Consider the following 21,042-nt stretch of genomic DNA (forward strand, 5'->3'; position numbering starts at 1 on the left):
TTTCTGATAATGTACTTTATCCCCATTTCATCCAAGAGGTTCATGTCTTTCTTTCTTTAGTCAAAAAAAGGGTATTGATTAAAATATTCCAGGACTTTTCTCCATGAAGTGGACTTCAGTGGGACCCAACGGGTTGAAGGTCCAAATTGCAATTTCAATGCAACTTCAAATGGCTCTTAATGACCCCAGTCGAGAAATATCAAGATGTCAAGAACATCAACCCAAAATACTAATGAGCTATTACACATCTACACAACTAATATATAAAGCACTATATACACATTCACACGAACACTGATCAAAAGACTCTCATCATATCGATTCATCTCTCTTTACCTCAAGGCGTTTGATTCGTCTCGCCACAATCAGCTGAATCATCCCTCGCTTGTTGCCCTCCGTTGACATGGATTTGCGCAGCGTTTCCATGGCGTCCTGGTTTGTCTTCCCTAACAACGACTCCCCATTGACTGCGATTAGCTGATCGTTGACTCGCAGCCTTCCGTCCTGTACCAGAGCATGAGATTATGAAGACCAGCCATATACCATTCAAGACAAAATAAATTAATACTTTTATTCAGCAAGGATTCATCAAATTGTTTAAAAGTGACAGTGAAGACACTTATTACATTACACAAGGTTCTATTTAAAATAAATGGTGTTCTCTTAAAATTTTAACATTGATAATAATAAGTGTTTCTTGAGCAGCAAATCAGCATATTAGAATGATTTCTGAAGGATCATGTGACACTGAAGACACTGAAGGGCTGCTGAAAATTCATCTTTGCATCACAGGAATAAATTATATATTTTGTAAAAATCCCCCCCAAAAATCATGAAAAACATAAAAACTTGATTTCAGGTGTATTTCTAACCTTGCATGCTGCTCCTCCGTTAATAATAGACTTGACGAAGATGCCCAGGTCAGCGTGGCTCTCCTTTGACCTATTACCCTTGACACTGACTCCTAATCCCGCCGAGCCAGAATCACTTAGAGGCACTTCCAACGTCAGGAACTCACGTGTCCCGTCTGGGGTTAAGACCAACTCCTCGTCTTCTACCTTCTACAGAAACAGAAAGAGACATTACTGTAATCACCAACTGTACTGAAAGAAAGAACACTTGGTTGTCTTTGCTTTTAAATTGCCATTTCAATTTCTTTATCAAAAAACAGGAGAACAAGGACAGCCTGGAGAGACAGGTTCATTAGGAAAAAACATAAACATCTTCATGTTAAGACAATATCATGCTTTGTGACCTCTCAGACCAACCACACACTAAAAATCGGTCATTCAGAGAGTATTTAAAGACATTTACTCACCCTAAAGGGTTAGTTTACCCAAAAATAAAAATTAGCCCATTATTTACTCACCCTCCAGGCATCTTAGGTTTTTATGACTTCCTTCTTTCAGACAAATCCAATCAGAGATATATTAAAAACTGCCCTGGCATTTCCAAGCTTTAAAATTACATGGGCAGGTGTTTCTCTTCATCAGTCCAAAACAAGTCCAATAAAGTGCATCCATCTATAATAAAAAGTGCCTCACAAGGCTCCGGGGGATGAATAAAGGCCTCCTGTAGTGAATCGGTGCATTTTTGTAAGAAAAATATCCACATTTAAAACATAATAATCACTTTAATCTAGCTCCGGATGGATGACGTTGACGGTCGCTCACAAGTGACAAACGCAAACACACCATAGACAGATCAAAGCAAAACAGTCGCAAATTAGATGTGCAAAATGAGGATTTGTAAAGAAAAATGTCAGAGGATTTCGATATAAGCCAAGAGGAGACTAGTTTTCCTTTGCTAAAGTAAGGAAACTTAGCTTCTTTTGCTTCTGTAAACAAACGTTGGTTTGAGCGAGACTCACCGGCACATCGATTCACTACAGGAGGCCTTTATTCATTCTTTTTATTATGGATGGATGCACTTTATTGGACTTGTTTTGGACTGATGAAGAGAAACACCTGCCCATGCAATTCTAAAGCTTAGTATAATTTTTAACATAACTCCGATTGGATTTGTCTGAAAGAAGAAAGTCATATACACCTAGGATACCTGGAGAGTGAGTAAATAATGGGCTAATTTTCATTTTTGGGTGAACTAACCCTTTAATGTCGTTTCAAACCCATATGACTTTCTTTTTCTCTGTGGAACACAAAAAGAGAAATTCTCTGGAAACCTGAATTGAAAAGAGTCACCAGTGCAATTCTTCAAAACCTTTTTGTGTTCCACAAAAGAAATCATACAGGTTTGGAATGAAATGAGGGTGAGTCACTAATGACAGAATTGTCATTTTTGGGTGAATTCTCTCTTTTAAACATGACAGGATAGCTTGCAGTGTGCAAGCTATGAATCTTTACACCAGCAGTTTTACATTCAAGTCACTCTCCTGTCCATTACTATGGCCCTGACACACAGCGCTGCCATTTTCACCTATTTTGAAGGAAATTCAGCACATGTAAATGAGGCGGGGACGGCAGCTTTCATGAGAAACGATGCTCGCCAAACCTCTGCTCTCTGATTCAAACACACAGATAATAAACCCATTACGTCTGATGCTCTTCTGACCTCTCCAGTGACTCCCTCGTGTTAGCGGCTGTCAGTGCGTGAGTGTTTGTGTGGGAGAGAGAGAGTGAGAGAGATGAGACAGCTTTAACAACCATCTACTGAGTGACTGCTCTATAAAGTCTATCTTTATTGAGCTTTAATCACCTTCACTTTAATGTAACAACCTCCGACACACACACACAGACACACACACTTGTGTTCAAAAGGAAATGGATGGCTTTCATTTAGTTCTCTCCTACTCTCTGGACCGCCACTGTTAAAGCAGATCTTATCAGCCTTGAGAGGTTAATGCACAAACAGCAGCGAGAGAGACAGAAAGAGGAAAACAGACAAAAAGAAAGAGAGAGACAGGATGAGCTCACAATGAGCTTTCACACTCACAGTGTTTCTGAAGCGTAACAGCTGCAGCTCTATACAGAGTAAGGTCTAAATTCAAGGTGCGCAAGTCACATCAACTGCTTAACTCAAATAACTGCGATTAGATTTAATAATCACAACCAGATGAGTGTGTAATAATAATGACCAATTAACTAAGAAAATCACAGCAACATAAAGTCTATTATTAAAGACAAAGAAAAAGATACAGATTGAGATACAGATAGAGTGAGTCAGATTAATTAAAGGCTTATATCATCCATAAATGATTGAAGATGAACTCATTTGCTCACCCACATCATCTCAAACCTGTACGACTGTATTCTTTCTTCTCCAGAGTACAAAATAAGATATTTTGAAGAACCTTTTCAAAATGTTTTTGCCTATGCAATCATTGTATTCCCAAAAAATATTTTTCAAAATATCTTATTTTATGTCCTACAGAAGAAAATAACTCATACACTTTTGGAACACCATGAGGGTGAGTACATACATTTCTGTTTTTGGCTAACTATCCCTTTAAGAAACTGTTAGGGCTGGTTCAGGATCATTAAATAACATCAGAGACACATGCACATACTGACAACAATTGCACTGAACGTCTGTTAAATAAAACAGTTCTTCTCATGTAGAGAAGTATGAGCGGGTGTGAAGGTGTGTGTGCAGTTCTTACCCATTCTCTTGTGTTCTGCATTGCTGGTTCTGTGCTCTAAAGAGAGTGAGGAAGGAGAGGACTATGGTAATACTGCAACTGAAAACCCTAAATGCTAAAACAAACATGCACACAGTGCAACCAAAGATGAATCTTAAGATCCCTTAAACTAGGGTTAATATTATAGAAGGGCGAATTCAGCTCAGTTGGATTTTTGCCTTTGATATGAACATGAAAATTGACAGAGTTTACCTGAATTGACCCTTCTTTAACTAAAAGTGATGTTTTTAGTGTTAGTTCACCCGAATAATGAAAATTCTGTCAGTAACTACTCACCCTCATGTTGTTCCAAAGCTGTAAGACCTTTGTTCATCTTCGGAACACAACTTATGATATTTTTGATGAAATCCGAGAGCTATGCCAGCACAGACATCAACGCAACTAGCACGTTCGAGGCTCAGAAAGGTAGTAAGGACATACGTGTTGCACTATGTTGCCGTCTATGCAGGGTCAGAAAGCTCTCGAATTTCAGCAAAAATATCTTAATTTGTGTTATGAAGATGAACATAGGTCTTACAAGTTTGTAACGACATAAGGGTGAGCAATTTATGACAGAATGACATTTTTGGGTCAACTATCTCTTTAAATCGCCAGTAAAATGAAATAAAATATGTGTAACAGAAAGTAGAGTGAAAGAAGCTAAAATGAAGGGCTAACTGAAATAAGCAAGAAGAAATAGTCCTCTTTATAGAGCTTTCGTTGAAATGCAAATGGCATCAGTGTGTGAAGGAAATGTGAAATTGCAAAACTTAACCTTGACTCAAACACACCACTAGTCAAACAAGCGTGGTGAGACTCTAAATGTCAGAGATGATGTGCGATATAGTGATGGACAGTTTTATTAAGACATTAGCAGGAGGATTTCACACCTCGACACTCTCATGACTGTCACTCAAACACACACACAGATAGTTCCTTACCATCTCTCTGGGTAGAAAGGTCTCTTCTTGTCTCAGTACCAGAAGAGTCACAGTCCCACCCATGGGCGTCGCCCTCAACAAAGAAACCACCTCCTCTTGACCACGCCCATTGAGATCCACTCCATTGACCTGGAGTCAAACCACAAAATCACTTGTTTGTGTCTATGTTTTGCTTTATTAATTTATAATAGTTTCATTATTATAAAAAAATTAATTCCATTATTTTCGGTTTACCTCTAGTAATCTATCCCCTGCTTTCAGTCTCCCGTCCTGTATGGCAGCTCCTCTTGGCAGAATGTTCTTCACGTAAATAGGGGCAGAGCCTCCGAGAGGAACGTCTCTTGACGTGATGCTGAACCCAAGACCTTCAGGCCCTGAAAGGCACAGAGAACACAGTTAAAAGACATGCCTAAGGATTTATACAGTACACCTATCCATTTCAACCTGAGAAACAAGGTGTTGTATGATTAAAACACTGTTAAATGGCTGTAAGTGGCAATTCACAGATCTAATGCTGCATAACACATGTCTGCTGGTATGGTGTCACAAATAAAATAAAATAATTTTTTTTTTAATAAATAAATAAATGTAATGTTAAAGAAAATTTGGGGAAATCTACATTCATATGTCAACTGCTTCTCACTGATTATCACTGATTCACAAAATGTAACCTTAACATCAAACTGAGGTCAAAAGTTAAACCTAAATTAAAACTGTTTTCTGATATAAAAAAGACTCATACAAAAATGCTAAATAAATGTAAAAAATATTATGTTATATTATTAAAATATTACGTTATATTATAAAAAATATTATGTTTAAAAAATAATGTAGCTTTTGTTATTACCATTTTTTGACTTTTTTATATAATATTATTTTATATTACATTATTATATAATTATATTATAATATTGCCACTGTCAATCTATTATCTATGGAAGCCCATTTCCATCGCTAAATAAAAAATAAAAAGACATTTATTATTGCGACTTTTTATCTCACAATTCAGACTTTTTTTTCGAGATCGAATTGTGAGATAAACTCGCAATTCTGAGTTATAAAGTCCACTTTTGGGGGAAAAAAGACTAGTTCTCACAATTCTGACATTATAACTTTCAATTCTTAACTTTCAAGAGTTTATATCATAGTTCTGAGAAAAAAAGTCAGAATTGCGAGTTTATATCATGTAATTCTAACTTCATTTTGCAGAACTGCATGTTTATATCTCACAATTCTGACTTTATAACTCGTAATTGCGAGTTTATAGCTTACAGTTCTAAGAACATTTCTGAAATTTAAATTTATCACGCAATTCTGACTTAATTTCTCAGAATTGCAAGTTTCTCACAATCTTAAATGTATAACTTGCAATTGCGTGTGATGAATTCAGAATTGCAAGATAAAAACTTAAAATTGTGAGTTTGTATCTTACAATTCTGACTTTATAACTCACAGTTGAGAGTTCATAACTTACAATTCTGAGAAAAAGTTAGAATTGTGAGTTTATATCTCGCAATTCTGACTTCATAACTTGTTTGAGTTAACAGCTCAATTCTGAAAAAAGTCAGAATTGTGAGTTTATTTCATGCAATTCTGATTTAGTTTCTCAGAATTGCAAGTTTATATCTCGCAATTCTGACTTCATAACTCGCAGTTGCAAGTTCATAGCTCACAATTAAAAAAAAAAGTGAATATTAAGATGTAAACTCGCAATTGTGAGATAAAAAAAAAAAAAACGCAATTACCTTTTTTTTTGGTGGTGGAAACTGTTCTACTACATAATACTTCAGTGTCAGTTCTATACTGAAAATTAAAGTACATTTGAAAGGACTGCAGTTTAAATGCATTCATTTAGCTCTTTATTTTTTGTCCCCCCATTTTTGAGTGCTTTCTGTGTCGAATTTCTCACTGTTCGCAAATGAGTAACATCAGAAGCTTGCGGCTTAGAGAACCATCAGGCTACAGCCTGTTGATGGAGACTATAGGACTGGAACAGAAGCCACCTGGACTACAGGGGGTCTGAAAGGCAACACAAGATCATGACCTATCGACCCAACAGACTGGGCTTAAACCTTCTGAGGTTCAGAAACTGGAGACTGTGTGAGAAGGCTGAGATAAGCACATCTGAGCGTGAGAGAAAGACAGAGAGTGAGAAAGAGAAAGTGGCCCCACAGGTTAAGTTCAGTCACACTTTTCAAAAAGAATGCTGCGAGTTTTCCTGTGTGTGCGCGACTCGGGTCCAATAAAACACAGAGAGAATTAGACAGCCATATGGAAACACATCACACTGACACACGGTGCTGCCTAGCAACGCTCCCTGCACCGCTGTTCCGTAACCCCGCCGCCACCTCGTGCACCCGCTGGGCCACCTGTCCACACACAGGTGCCAAGACTTGTGCCAACTGTTGTCAATCATTTCACATCCCACACCTTTACAGCAGGGACACACACACACAAAAACAGGAAGGAGCTGTTGGCAGATAACAGAGCAACACTCTCCCAGCTGAATCAGAACAGCAGACTCTGCAGGATGGGAAATATGCTCAGCAATAGACATCTGGATTCATTAGCACAGCCTTAATCATAAACAAGGCATAAACCATATTTTAACATAACCACATTTCACAATAAATCATTTTAATAACAACAAACAAACAAACATAATTTAGTCATCAAGATAGGAAAACTAACCTACAATAAAAAGGAACTGTATGTAGGATTGTGGCCAAAACTGGTACTGCAATCACTTTCACAATACTGTAGAACGGTGTATCCCCTCCCGCTCCCCCCAGACTCGAGGTTGCCAGCTAAGCTGCAGGATTCAGCAGGAACGTAGGCTGCTACAAGGAGCTTCCAATGGCAAGTGACGAGTCCTACACAGTAATTTTTTTCTTCTGTTAATTATGTTTATGCTTCACGAGAGATGTTTTGCGAAGTAATTATGTATCGCAAAAATGTACTAATGGCGATTAGCGAAATACTTCGTAAAGATGTACTGTAATACCACATTTCAGTCGGAACATAGATTGTTTTCATACCCTGCTAGTGGTGCGATATAAAGCTTTTTATGAACGCATTTAGCACGGGCGACCGCGGAAAATCCACTGTGTACGGAAGCAAAGTTAGCCAAACATAGATGAATCTTACCTGCCTAGAAAATCAGCAACGATGGCGTCTGTCTTCAAATTCTTCTCCGTTTTCAGCCGTCTGCATCTTTCAAAGGCATCTCCTATACAAATCCTTGTGTTATTTCGGACTTTGTCACGACGTATTTCGGATTCATAACGAGGCTTTTAGGTTTCGTAATGTTATACATATTTTATCCGACATGTTCGTAACTGCAGTTGAGCTGGCAACCCGGATCACAAAACTCTACTGACTTCGTGATTGGTAGATAGCTGGAGGGTGGAGCCTCAGACCAAAACACAAAATGACAACAATAACATCAGTCGTGGGCTGCAACTCTCACTTTTAAATGACAACATCCTGGCCGGACCACTGTTGACAGTGATATAAGTATTTGAAATGAACATGATTTCTTAATGTCTAGTGACATGTCAGGGCTATTTTATGATTAACTGAAATAAATTTCTTACATACAGTTCCTTTAAATATTACAATAAAATATTTATTTAAATATGTTAAAATGGTAATGCCTATTTAATAACTTAATTTATTGATACCTTTTCTAAGCTGGATTCCAAGTCTCCGCCCAACCTTCTTGGTGAAGCCGGATGTGGGGCCGGGGCTTAATCCTCTTTGTGGAGAGGAGGCGTGGCCTGTTGGAGGCTTCCCTGATGAGCCAACAGGATGATGGATGGGAGAGCTGGAATCTAAATGGTTATTTTGAGGGTGTGGCCTGTGCTGCGCCAATCGGTGAGCGGCGTGATCCAGGCCTATGGTTTCATTGGTGAGGGAGTCAGGGCTGAAACGTCCAGAAAGGTCAATGTTCGCTCTTGGGTTGTGTTCATTATGGGATATCTGCTCGTAGTGGGATCTCATGGTGGATGGTACCACGTGGAATAGGATGACAGGAGAACGCATTGCCTGACGAAACATGTTCTGAGCTCTGAAAACATACAAAAACACACAAACATTTAGGTTTATGAATTAGAATTTGACAATTAATTTTGTTTGCATACAGCAAAATAGAAAACATAGATACTTAATCACTTCATATCAGATAAAAGGGGATAGGTGGGTAGATGGATGGACAGATGAGGATAGATGGGTGGACACATGAACAAATGAAAGGATGGACAACTGGACAAATGGCTGGATGAACAAATGAATGGATGGACAACTGGACAAATGGCTGGATGAACAAATGGATGGACAGTTGGATGAATGAACGAATAGACAGACAGCTGGAAGAATGGATGTATGGATTAAAATGGCTGATATAACATCACTAGATTGATGGATGAACAAATGATGGATGGATGGATGGATGAACAAATTGCAATACACAGATGAATGTAAATTGATGAATGGATGGTTGGATGGATGGATGGAAGAGTGAACGGATGAATGGATGGATGGATGAACTGATGGATGGATCATGGACAGATCAGCAAATGGACGGACGGACGTAGATAGATAAACGGTTGGATGGTTGGATGGATGGATGGATGGATGGACAAATGAACGGATGAGCAAGTGGATGGATGGATGAGCAGATGGATGTATGATTGGATGGATAGCTGGATGAACGAATGAGTGTATGATTAATGGGAATGATTGAACATCAATGGATGGATGAACAAATGATGGATGGATGGATGAACATGGATGGATGATAAACGGGTGGATGGACGGACAGACGGACAAATGGATGGATGGATGAAGAGATGAGAATGAATGAATGAATCTAAATGGAAGGATGAACAAATGGATCAATGGATGCATGAACAGATGAGGATGGATAATTCTTAATGGATTGATGAATGAATGGATGATGGATAAACAAATGGATGGATGGATGGATGGACAAATGGATTGATATAAATAGATAGATGAACAAATGGATGAATGGATGAACAGATGAGGATGGATTAATCTAAATAGATGGATGAACAAATGGATAAATGGTTGGAGGATGGATAAATGCTGGATGAACAACTGGATTGATGGATGGATGAACAAATGGATGGAAGATGGATGGGTAAGGATAGACAAATATAAATGAATGGATGAACAAATGGATGGATGGATAATTGTAAATGGATGAACGGATGGATGAATGTAAATGGATGGATGGATGGATGGATGATGGATGAACAAATGATGGATGGATGTAGATAAATGGATAGACTTACAATTGTATGGATAAACAAATGATGGATGGATGATGAACAGACGAGGATGGATGGATGGATAAATGTAAATAGATGAATAAATGAATGGACAGACAGATGGATGGATGAATGGATAAGGATAGATGGATGAACAATTATGGATGGATGAACAGGTTAAAATGGATGGGCGAATGTAAATGAATGGATGGATGAACAAATGAGCATGGATGGATAAATGCAAAGGATGAATGAATGAATGGATGAACAAATGATGGATGGATGAACAGGTGAGGATAAATTAATGTGGATGGATGGATGGACAAATGTTTGGATGGATGGATGGATGGATGGATGGCTGAATGAACAAACAGGTAAACAGATGAGGATGGATAGATGCACAAATGAACAGGTGGAGCAAATTAATAGATAAGAGGAAGAGGAGGTATTTTAAGGGAAAACAAGCACTCTGTACAAATCACATGTCAGAGGTCAAAGGTCAGGTCTTACTGCTCAAATCTGACATTCCGCAGGTCTCCGTTGTTAATCCGAACGATGCAGTCATTCTCTTGAAACAAACCCTGGATGTCAGCCTTCCCTCCACGCTCCAAACGCTTCACCAGCAGACCCAACGTCCTGCAGCACACACACAAACAAACACTTGATCTATGCCTTGATCTATGATTTATTATTTATATAGTCATAAGCGCCATCCATTTGAAATGAAACATTAACTTGATTGATATCGAATTGAAAGAACTTGAAACTAATGCAGCATCATAAAGCACTTCTGAACGAAAGCAAGTCCTCAAGATAAATAACGTCCTCCATCTTTATAACTCTGCGTCCTGTTGCTGCAGCAGCAAGCCCTCTCTCTCACCGCTCGTAGAGAGATGCAGATCACAGAGATATAAAGCTGCTTTTAGCTAGATTAGTTTGCCTGGTGACTGCTCACATACAGATGCTGTTTAGATACTCTATCTCGTCAGAACAGACTCTTACTGACTCTGCAGAGGATTCAATGCTCTTTAGAGTCACACAAACATTTAGTCATCTCAAATCAAACAGGGGTCACTCAGAACATCAGGTGATGCCGAGGAGAGACTTTCAAGTGAGCTAAAGATTAGCTTTTTCTGGGTTCGGAATAAGCCAGTATATACAGTTAAGGTCAAAAGTTGCAGAATCTGCAAAATGTTAATTATTTTACCAAAATAAGAGGGATCACACAAAATGCATGTTATATTTTATTTAGTAGTGACTTGAATAAGATATTTCACATGAAGGATGTTTACATATAGTCCACAAGAGAAAATAACAGTTGAATTTATAAAATATTTGTATTTGAACTCTTTCTGACAATGACAATGATTTTGATATCAATCTTTTCACACTGAGGACAACTGAGCCAGTGGGTGGAAAATTTTGAATTTGAAGATCATGGTAAATTGAACTTATTTTGTCTTCTAGGAAACATGCAAGTGCCTTCTGTAGCTTCAGAAGGGCAGTACTCAATGAAAAAAAAAATAGATAATTAGGTAAAAAAAGAAAAGAAAATTGTTCAAATACACAAAAAATGCCGGAAAACCAAAGAACTTGTGGAACGTGAAGGATTTTTCCGTAGTACAATGGGTAGTTTAACTGTTAAGGACAATCAAGGAATTCATAAAAACTCGATCCAATGTTTTCCAGGGGTTAAATAGTTGTTTTTTGGCAGATTCCCCTGGTAAAATTCACATTCCAGGGGCTAAATATCACATTATTGGGGTCGCTTGAACCCGCAGACATGAAAAATAACCCACAGCAACAGTGTTAAAGTAGCCCAATTCCACAGGAAAACCACAGACTTGAAAACACTGTTTCCAAAGCTATAAAAATAGTTATTCTATTCTACTTTGGCCCTTTTATTGATTTAATAATGGAGTTTGGTGGTTGTTACCTGCGGTCTCGTCCGCTGAAAGGCACCACGTGGATACCGAGTGGACCTCCATCATTGGACACTTCCACCAATTTCACAATATCACTGGAGAACCGAGGCAAAAAAAGAAAAGAAACCATCAGAGAGAGGAAAAAGCAATTCCATGTAAACATCTATTGGAGGCGGAGTTTAAAAATATAGGGCGGAGTCAAAACCGGCAAAAAAAAAAGTCAGAATGCTGTGATTCATGCATCTATAGAGACATTATAAATGCATCTATATAGACTCAAGTTATAAAATATGCCCTAAAATGTGAGCTAGCATTTTAGTCATGATGTTTATCAAAGATTCACACCAAAACACTCATTTTGGCATCAATGCCATCACATCTAGAACGTGTCAGACAGAACTGTGAAAGACTCAAGCGAGAGTATAGATGACAGTTTATCCAAAGCATTTCAATCTGATCTCAGAAAAAAAAAGTCATTTTACAATAAAACTCTAAAGAGCCGAAACGTTTCATTACCTGCAAATCAAACTGACAGCATGAAGGAGAGATTCGCATAACATAAGAGATAACATCACCGCTGCTGTCAGTCAGAGCGTCTGTGTGTGTGTGTGGGGGGGGGGGGGGCGTACTTACTCTAGCGATCTCACTCCCATGTGCTCTAAACATGTATCCGCACGTCCCACTGGCTCAATCCGACCGTTCTCCTCCTCATCCTGCAACAACAAGAAAATCACTTAACCCACAATGCATTGCACTAAACAAAGCCCTTTAATAAATACATCTGACAAAAGAACCACAGTGTAAACATAAAATGAAAGGACCTGGGTGAAGACTTCTGCAGCGAGTTCTGAAGTTCTTTTTTTTCTAAACAGTTTGAAGGAATTCATTCTCCGTTTGTACATGAGATGTTTCACTGATACACCACGGATCAGGTGAGAGGAACACAAGAGCTCATGCTCACTACTGTGTCACTTGATTATTTGAGTAAAACCACACTACCAGTTCTCATTAAAGTTTTAGTAGCCAACAGGTCCATGTTCTGCTGCCATGACACCACTTCTATGTTCTCATATACACACTTTCAATGACTTTGAAAGTAGTTTTCATCCAGTGTAACGTTCAACAACAACACTGGGCCTGAGACGGTTACATGCATTATTCAGATCTAAGGAACAGTGGGTGTGAACAAAAAGAAAAGAAAGAAAAAAAATGAAAAATAGAGAAAAAAAATTATTTAAAAAAGACTAAATATCCAATATAAAACACAAAAGAAAGGGAAAAAGGATAATTAAAATGAAAAAAGAAAAGAAAGAATGAAAAAATATTGATAAGAGAACTAGAAAAATGCAAAAAGAAAGAAAGAAGAAAATAAAACAAAAAATAAGAAAAAAGTAAAACAGAAAAACACAATTAAAAACCAAAAAGCACAGAAAATAAAGAAAAATGAAAAAAAGGAAAAATTTATATGAAAGAAAAAAATAGAAAGAGCTAGAAATGTAAAAAGAAAGAAAATAAAACAAAAAATAAAAAAGAAAGAAAGAAAGAAAAATAAGAAAAAGTATAAGGGGAAAAAGAATAAGAATAGAAAATACTATTAAAAACCAAAAAGCACAGAAAATACATGAAAACTAGAAAGAACTCGAAAAATAAAAAAGAAAGAAAGAAAAGAAAACAAAAAATAAAAGAACAGAAAAAAACAATTAAAAAACAAAAAGCACAAAAATAAAGAAACAGGAAAAAACACTAAAAAGAACTTAAAAACGTAAAAAGAAAGAAACCAAAAAAGGTATGCTTTTTGGTTTTTCATTTTTAAGAAAAAGAAAGAAAGAAAGAAAGAAAGAAAGAAAGAAAGAAAGAAAGAAAGAAAGAAAGAAAGAAAGAAAGAAAGAAAGAAAGAAAGAAAGAAAGAAAGAAAGGGGAAAATAATAAAGGAAAAGCTTCTGTTCTTTTTGGTTTTTTATTTTTTTCCTTTTCTTTTATTATTTTTTCAAATGAAGAAACATGAAAAACTACAATTAATATGAAAGAAGAAAAAAAAAACTCATTAGAGAAAGAAAAGAAAGAATGAAAAAATAACTAACAAGAGAAGTAGAAAGAAAGAAAGAAATAAATAAAGAAAGAAAGAAGAATTATATGAGAAAGAGGGGGGAACTAAAGGAAAAGAGAAAAAAATAAAAACCAAAACGAACAGAAAATAAAGAAACATGAAAAAAGAACAGAAAATAAAAATAAAAAAACAATAGGAAACAAAAAAAGCCGTTTCTCAATGTTTTGTTTCATTTTCCCCAAGTTGTTTCTTCATTACCCCTGTGGTTTAGAGGTTTCTTCATCAATCTCTATCTAGGGCAGTTGGTCAATCACTCTTTTCCTCCGTGACCAAGGTTTTCAAAAGTGTAATACAGAGGGGAAAAAAAACAATGGAAGGAAGTGAAGAAAATAGCTGTGATACACAATACACCCTCTACAGCAGACATAGCCATCGCGTCTTATATAACAGCTGTCTAATATGACAAAAAGAGTGTATGTGTTTGACAGCATAACTGTACCAGAACGACACCGCTGGCCTTCTGACAACATCCAACACGCCTGAAATGATCAGAGACGGTTGCCAAGCCATTGTCCTGCTCGGATCTGATCCAAACCTTTCCCTTGGCAAAGGCATATTGCAAACAGCGATTGTTGTTTTTCTGGGATTCTCCTAATCTGAAATGACTAATAGCATAAGAAAGCAGAGGCTGAACAGTCTGTTTCTATTGAATGCACACCGTTTCCCTCACTGAAGCGGCACATTAATGTATGCTTTCATCAGCAAAGCCCGATGGGACAAATACACGTTCACATTATAAAGACCTTGTCCTAATTCAGTCAATTATTAGTTTATGTTCAAGCGTTACTCCTGCTCTTATTTAGGTGAGCCTCACTTCAATTTGCTGAGGTGTTGCTATGCATGACAAGAAACAGGGAGAGAGGTAACAGAGGAAGCTTTTAGCCTGTCACACTTTTCCATTATTTATTGGAGAAAGACAAACATCCATCCATCCGTCTATCTATCCATCCATCCATCCATCCATCTGTCAATCCATTCATCCGTCTATCTATCTATCTATCTATCTATCTATCTATCTATCTATCTATCTATCTATCTATCTATTCATCCGTCTATCTATCTATTCATCCGTCTATCTATCTATCTATCTATCTATCTATCTATCTATCTATCTATCTATCTATCTATCTATCCATTCATCCGTCTATCTATCTATCTATCTATCTATCTATCTATCTATCTATCTATCTATCTATCTATCTATCTATCTACCCACCAGTCTATCTACCCACCATCTATCTATCTACCCATCTACCCGTCTGTCTGTATATCTACCCATCTACCCGTCTGTCTGTATATCTACCCATCTACCCGTCTGTCTGTATATCTACCTATCTATCCGTCTGTCTGTCTATCTACCTATCCGTCTAACTACCAGTCTATCTATCTATCTATCTATCTATCTATCTATCTATCTATCCGTCTAACTACCAGTCTATCTATCTATCTATCTATCTATCTATCTATCTATCTATCTATCTATCTATCTATCTATCTATCTATCTATCTATCCATTCATCCGTCTATCTATCTATCTATCTATCTATCTATCTATCTATCTATCTATCTATCTATCTACCCACCCGTCTACCAACCAGTCTATCTACCCACCATCTATCCATCTACCCATCTACCCGTCTGTCTGTATATCTACCCATCTACCCGTCTGTCTGTCTATCTACCCATCTACCCGTCTGTCTGTCTATCTACCTATCCGTCTATCTATCTATCTATCTATCTATCTATCTATCTATCTATCTATCTATCTATCTATCTATCTATCCGTCTAACTACCAGTCTATCTATCTATCTATCTATCTATCTATCTATCTATCTATCTATCTATCTATCTATCTATCAGTCTATCTACCCACCATCTATCTATCTACCCATCTACCCGTCTGTCTGTATATCTACCTATCTACCCGTCTGTCTGTATGTCTACCTATCTATCCGTCTGTCTGTCTACCTATCCGTCTAACTACCAGTCTATCTATCTATCTATCTATCTATCTATCTATCTATCTATCTATCTATCTATCTATCTATCTATCTATCAGTCTATCTACCCACCATCTATCTATCTACCCATCTACCCGTCTGTCTGTATATCTACCTATCTACCCGTCTGTCTGTATGTCTACCTATCTATCCGTCTGTCTGTCTACCTATCCGTCTAACTACCAGTCTATCTATCTTTCTATCTATCTTTCTATCTATCTTTCTATCTATCTTTCTATCTATCTTTCTATCTATCTATCTATCTATCTATCTATCTATCTATCTATCTATCTATCTATCTATCTATCTATCTATCATTTACCGTCTATCAATCCATCTACCCATCATAAGCCCGCTTACTTGTCCGTCTGTCTGCCTACCTATCTTTCTGTCAGTCTATCAGTCTGTCCATATTCTATCTATCCGCTCCACACTCAGTAGACAAAGTGAATATGTATATAAGAAAAAAAATACTGAAGAGAAAAACTGATTACTGAGATACAACTGACCTACAGCAGCACCTACTGGAGAGAAACTGAGAGAAAAGAGAAAAAAGAGAGATCTATATATAGTCTTATCTCATTAGCAGTCTAAAGCTGAGAGTGATTTATAATCGCTGTTTTACCTTTTTGATTAATTACAGACACACACACACACACACACACACACACACACACACACACACACACACACACACACATTCCCCTCCTCCACACTAACCCTCTCTCCCTGGATCTTCTCTCCAATACACCAAATGTCTCTTCTCTCCCTACATACTCAATGCAATTGATTTCAGTACTTGCACTATTATTCAGTTCCAATTAAGAAAACACAATATAACACAAATACACACTAATTATTAGCACTGTTCAGAGCCACACTATAAGATGTTTTTTAATAAAAAAATAAGTATATTTCAGGTTTTTTTTTAGTTTAGAATAAAATTCATGTACATGAAGTATTGAGCATCAGGTAGTTCAAAGGGCCAAGACTCTGTACTGTAATGTCAGTTGTGATAAAATAAACAGAAAATCAAATGACATTTGTGATGAGAACACAAGTGATGCATAGAGTGAACATGTTTTCTCCTGTCTCAAGACTGTGCTGTGCCTTTAAGGAACATCCCCTTTGCATGTCAAGTGAACAACAATGCTTTGATCTGCTAAGACTGTGGTTTTGCTGTCAAGTCCAATATAGTTTTAACTGCTACATCCTTTAATAGCAGCCTTTTTTACAAAGTCTGCATTACACTGTGACAGATTCACGAAACAATCTGTGCTGAAATGTGCGCATCAACATTTTTTTAAAAACTGGACATGATTAAGCTGTTCTTTCCTAACACTGGGATCTTTCTTAAGGATAAGGAGAGCAGCAGGCACCACACGCAGCCAGAAACTGCTTCATTTGATGCACTTTCACACATTTGACTGTTATTTTCTCTGGTGTTTAGCAATAATAGGATCTATCCAGCTTTCCACTGATTAGCCAACCACGACTGGCCAAGCCAAGTATCTTATGTCCCAGTAGACATTACTGACACTCATTTTTTGTTGATGTATTTAGCCATCTGAAGTCAAAAAAAGTTTGGATGTTCAATGATTCATTTTTACAGCCTGGTTTCAATAAATGCTCTTTTTGTACTAAGTTTTCGAAATGTTGATTTGTTAAGAAACATGACCATTAATATTAGGCTTGCACAATGAATAGAAACAAAACCAAATGGCTTTCCAACCTGTTCTTGTCTCTCCAGCCAGCGGTCAACCATGGGATGATTGGCGCTGAGTGAGGAACGGCCCTTCTCACGCTGAAACTCCTTCTGATTTGACCATTGCCCTGCATCACGTGGAAGACTACGATATGTGTCGACACTTCGGCCCTAAAGAGAAAAAACTTCAATTATCATTACATTGCTAACCCTGTTTATTGCCTACTTGGCACACTAAAGTAAAATGATCAAATGTTTCACAATTACTTTACATGGATAGTCAGAATACACCAGTAAACCACCTTGTATGCCCAAATATTTTGGTCTAAGGACACTGTGCTGATGAATAAGAAAAAGCTGTAAATCAAAGCCTACTACAAAGGAATAACCAAGATGAGAGAGTGTGAGCGAGAGCGTGAAAGAGTGAGCGAAATCCATAACTCATTGTCTGGAGAGTTTTATGACTAGCATTGACATAAGCATTACTCTGCTAGAGGGAGAACAGACAGAGAAATGATGGTCACATCAGCAAATGCATTAAATGAACTCATGCCGCACACGATAAATTTAACACACAAACAGCAACGCAACATTCACTGCCATCACATGGCTTGTTTATAGAGCTCTAACGGTTGGTGAGATGCGAGGTTGTGAACCCTTCAGAAATGACAGTAAATATTCATAGAGATGTCATGAAGGGTGATGTGACCTCTGCCTCTGAAGATGACAGATTTATCGCATATGATCTGAGAAACGACACCAGCAGGAAGGTAATGGCCTCCAAACAGCAATACAGGAAAACGACTCAGAGACTAAAGTCAGCCGCCCACTTAGTAATCACCACTTCTAAATATATTGACAACCTTTGTGTGAACATTAATGGAGTGCAAGAGCGCCAGCCCACTTTTACCGCAGCATTGGTTTCATAAATATTTTTCTAATGGGGGCTTTCAAAAAATCTTTGTTTAAAGAGTTATAAGTCATGAATCAAACCAACCAGCTATGATGTGAACAAGACTGTGTACTTACAGGATCTAAAGGGATAGTTCACCCAAAAAAGAAAATTCTGTCATCACACAAGATAAGATATTTTTGATGAAATCTGAGAGCTTTCTGAACGTGCTTATATGAAACTACAATGTTCAAAGCATAGAAAGGTAGCAAGGACATTGTAAAAATGCCCTTTTTTCTACCTCATTGTCATCAAAAATATCTTATCTTGTGTTCTGAAGAAGAATGAAGGTCTTACAGGTTTGGAACGACAAGAGCGTGAGCAATTAATGACAGAATTTTCATTTTTAGGTGAACCATGCCTTTAAAGAGGGGAAACTACAATCCCATTAAACATTACTAGTGTTTTAATCAAATTAAAAAACAAAGAAAAACAAATAAAGATATTAGTTTAATATGTAGACATAGAAACAATATATTTTAGGTTTATTGCTAAATATACATAGTATTTTTAAAAAGCATATTGAGACAAACTTGATTATTTAATTGTAGTGCTTCATGGTGCGATTTGTTAATTGGAATATTTATTAAAATAATGCAAATTTATGGCTTTAACTAAAGCATATACTACAGATTAACAACTTCAGAGGTCACAACAGGTCTGTCTTACAGGTTTAAAAGTTAGGGTTAAAAATCTACTTCTGTGGAAGATAAAAGATGATATTTTGAAGAATGCTCGGTTCATACAATGAATGTCAATGGGGTCCAAAATAACACATCATTTTATGGACACTTAAACACTTTTTTTTTTAAATACCTTCTTTTGAGGAAGAATTAAAGTTCTATGGGGTTTGGAATGACATGAGGTTGAGTAAATGAAGACAGAATTATCCCTTTACGTCATTTATGTTCCTCCACTATGAAAGTTTGGAGCTTCACAGCAGCTTCATTAGGGCCCTATGAAATGAGTTTTATTTTTTCCAAATTTCTTTTTTTTTTTTTTTTCTAATTTCTGTTTTTTTCCCCTATTCTAATTTTTGTAGACTCAGTTTTAATCATTGAACTAAAAATTATTTCTAATTAATTGAAATCATTAAACTTAAACAATTTAAAGGGGAATTAATAAAAGCTTAACAAAAATCACTTTTACGGCCCTATGACATGCGTTTTTGTTTCTCAAATTCAGTTTTATCTTTACAATAATTTCCATTCATTTTCTGGATTCCATTTTAATGGTTACATTAAATTTTAATAATCAAAAGCATCTTTTTCCCCCAGAAATACTGTCTTTTTACATTTTTCTGGTAAACAAATTATGGTAAATATTTTCTTCTAGTAAATATTCTTTAAGAAGTAATGTTTTAATAATACTTTTATTAGTACGACCATTACATTAAATAATATTTTGTCACCATTTCTTCAAACAAAGTTCAATCAATATAAAATTTTATTTTGACGGATTTGACGGGTTCTAGAGATTGTTTGTGTTCTTGTACTCGAGGCGACAGAAAACACTGCAAGCGTAAACTGTGCATCTGCGCCATTCATTCACACAGAGTCATGCAGAACATGCAGGATTCATGTTCATATTGTATTTTTATGGCTTAATATTCACAGACACAAGTCCATATTGGTTTTGATTTAAGTGTATGACCTATATTTGATTTATTCATCCAAAATTTGACAAATTCTGAGACATTCTGCGTTATACAGTAAATTCAATTTTTATGACCGGATTCCGTCCACATTTTCCGCATTGTGGAAATTATAGGGCTCTACTGCATACCTTCCTCTCCAGACTGTTGGTGCCTGTGGATAAACGTGGTTTCAGGAAGCCGGCTGTTGTGGACCACCGAGTGGGATTTTTTCTGGAAGGTTCTTCGGGTTGTGAACCAGGCTCAGAGAAGGACATCGCTGTCAGGTTCAACAATGCCGGATCGCTACTGCGCCGAACATGCAAAGGCATGTCTGTGACAAATAGAGTGACCAATGAGTGACACAAAAGGCCAAAACTTCCACATTTCAAACTTTCAAAGACCTAGACTACATTATCAGACTCTCTGTCTGTCTCTTACTGGTTCGAAGTGTGGATGTGGTGACCTCTATCTCGCTGTGGGGCAGATACGGCTGGAAGGCAGACAGTGGGGTGGAGGTGGACGGCTCTCCGGAGAAGAGCTCCGGCGATTGTGTGCCTGTTGAACTCGCGCTGGTGCCGTCACCTCCGACATGAGGCTCTTGTTCGTCAAACACTGCCACCAACTGCAAAGAGAAACACAGAGACAGAAAGACTGAGAAAGATGTTTACATTTAAGAGAGTGAAACAGTAATAGGATGGCTCTCTGCCCTGAGGTCAGGGTGAGAATGTTCCAGTTGATTGAATGCTCACTTGCTCTTTCAGACCAGTCCTGTTTTAGTTTGCTACTAAATATGATATATGCATTGTTCTACATCCATTTTTAAGCCTTTGGTTTCTTGTTTGGA

General features: G+C 37.2%; 1 protein-coding gene across 3 annotated transcripts in view; it reads right to left on the bottom strand.

Moving 5' to 3' along the window:
* pard3ab (par-3 family cell polarity regulator alpha, b) overlaps positions 1 to 21,042 on the bottom strand; it is a 116,820-nt gene that overhangs the window by 58,341 nt on the left and 37,437 nt on the right. For 2 of the 3 annotated variants that reach the window (XM_073847097.1, XM_073847095.1), the window contains exons 3-14: positions 20,637 to 20,820; positions 20,348 to 20,529; positions 17,638 to 17,781; positions 12,431 to 12,510; positions 11,809 to 11,892; positions 10,383 to 10,508; positions 8,262 to 8,647; positions 4,813 to 4,952; positions 4,579 to 4,707; positions 3,620 to 3,655; positions 873 to 1,061; positions 337 to 504 (exon numbers count right to left, since the gene is read on the bottom strand). In XM_073847097.1, the coding sequence (XP_073703198.1) occupies positions 337 to 504; positions 873 to 1,061; positions 3,620 to 3,655; positions 4,579 to 4,707; positions 4,813 to 4,952; positions 8,262 to 8,647; positions 10,383 to 10,508; positions 11,809 to 11,892; positions 12,431 to 12,510; positions 17,638 to 17,781; positions 20,348 to 20,529; positions 20,637 to 20,820 (1,848 nt within the window). The remainder of the gene's footprint in view (positions 1 to 336; positions 505 to 872; positions 1,062 to 3,619; positions 3,656 to 4,578; positions 4,708 to 4,812; positions 4,953 to 8,261; positions 8,648 to 10,382; positions 10,509 to 11,808; positions 11,893 to 12,430; positions 12,511 to 17,637; positions 17,782 to 20,347; positions 20,530 to 20,636; positions 20,821 to 21,042) is intronic. The other variant, XM_073847096.1, reaches the window with a different exon arrangement.

The sequence above is a fragment of the Garra rufa genome, chromosome 9, assembly GCF_049309525.1.
Source record: "Garra rufa chromosome 9, GarRuf1.0, whole genome shotgun sequence".
NCBI lineage: Eukaryota > Metazoa > Chordata > Actinopteri > Cypriniformes > Cyprinidae > Garra > Garra rufa.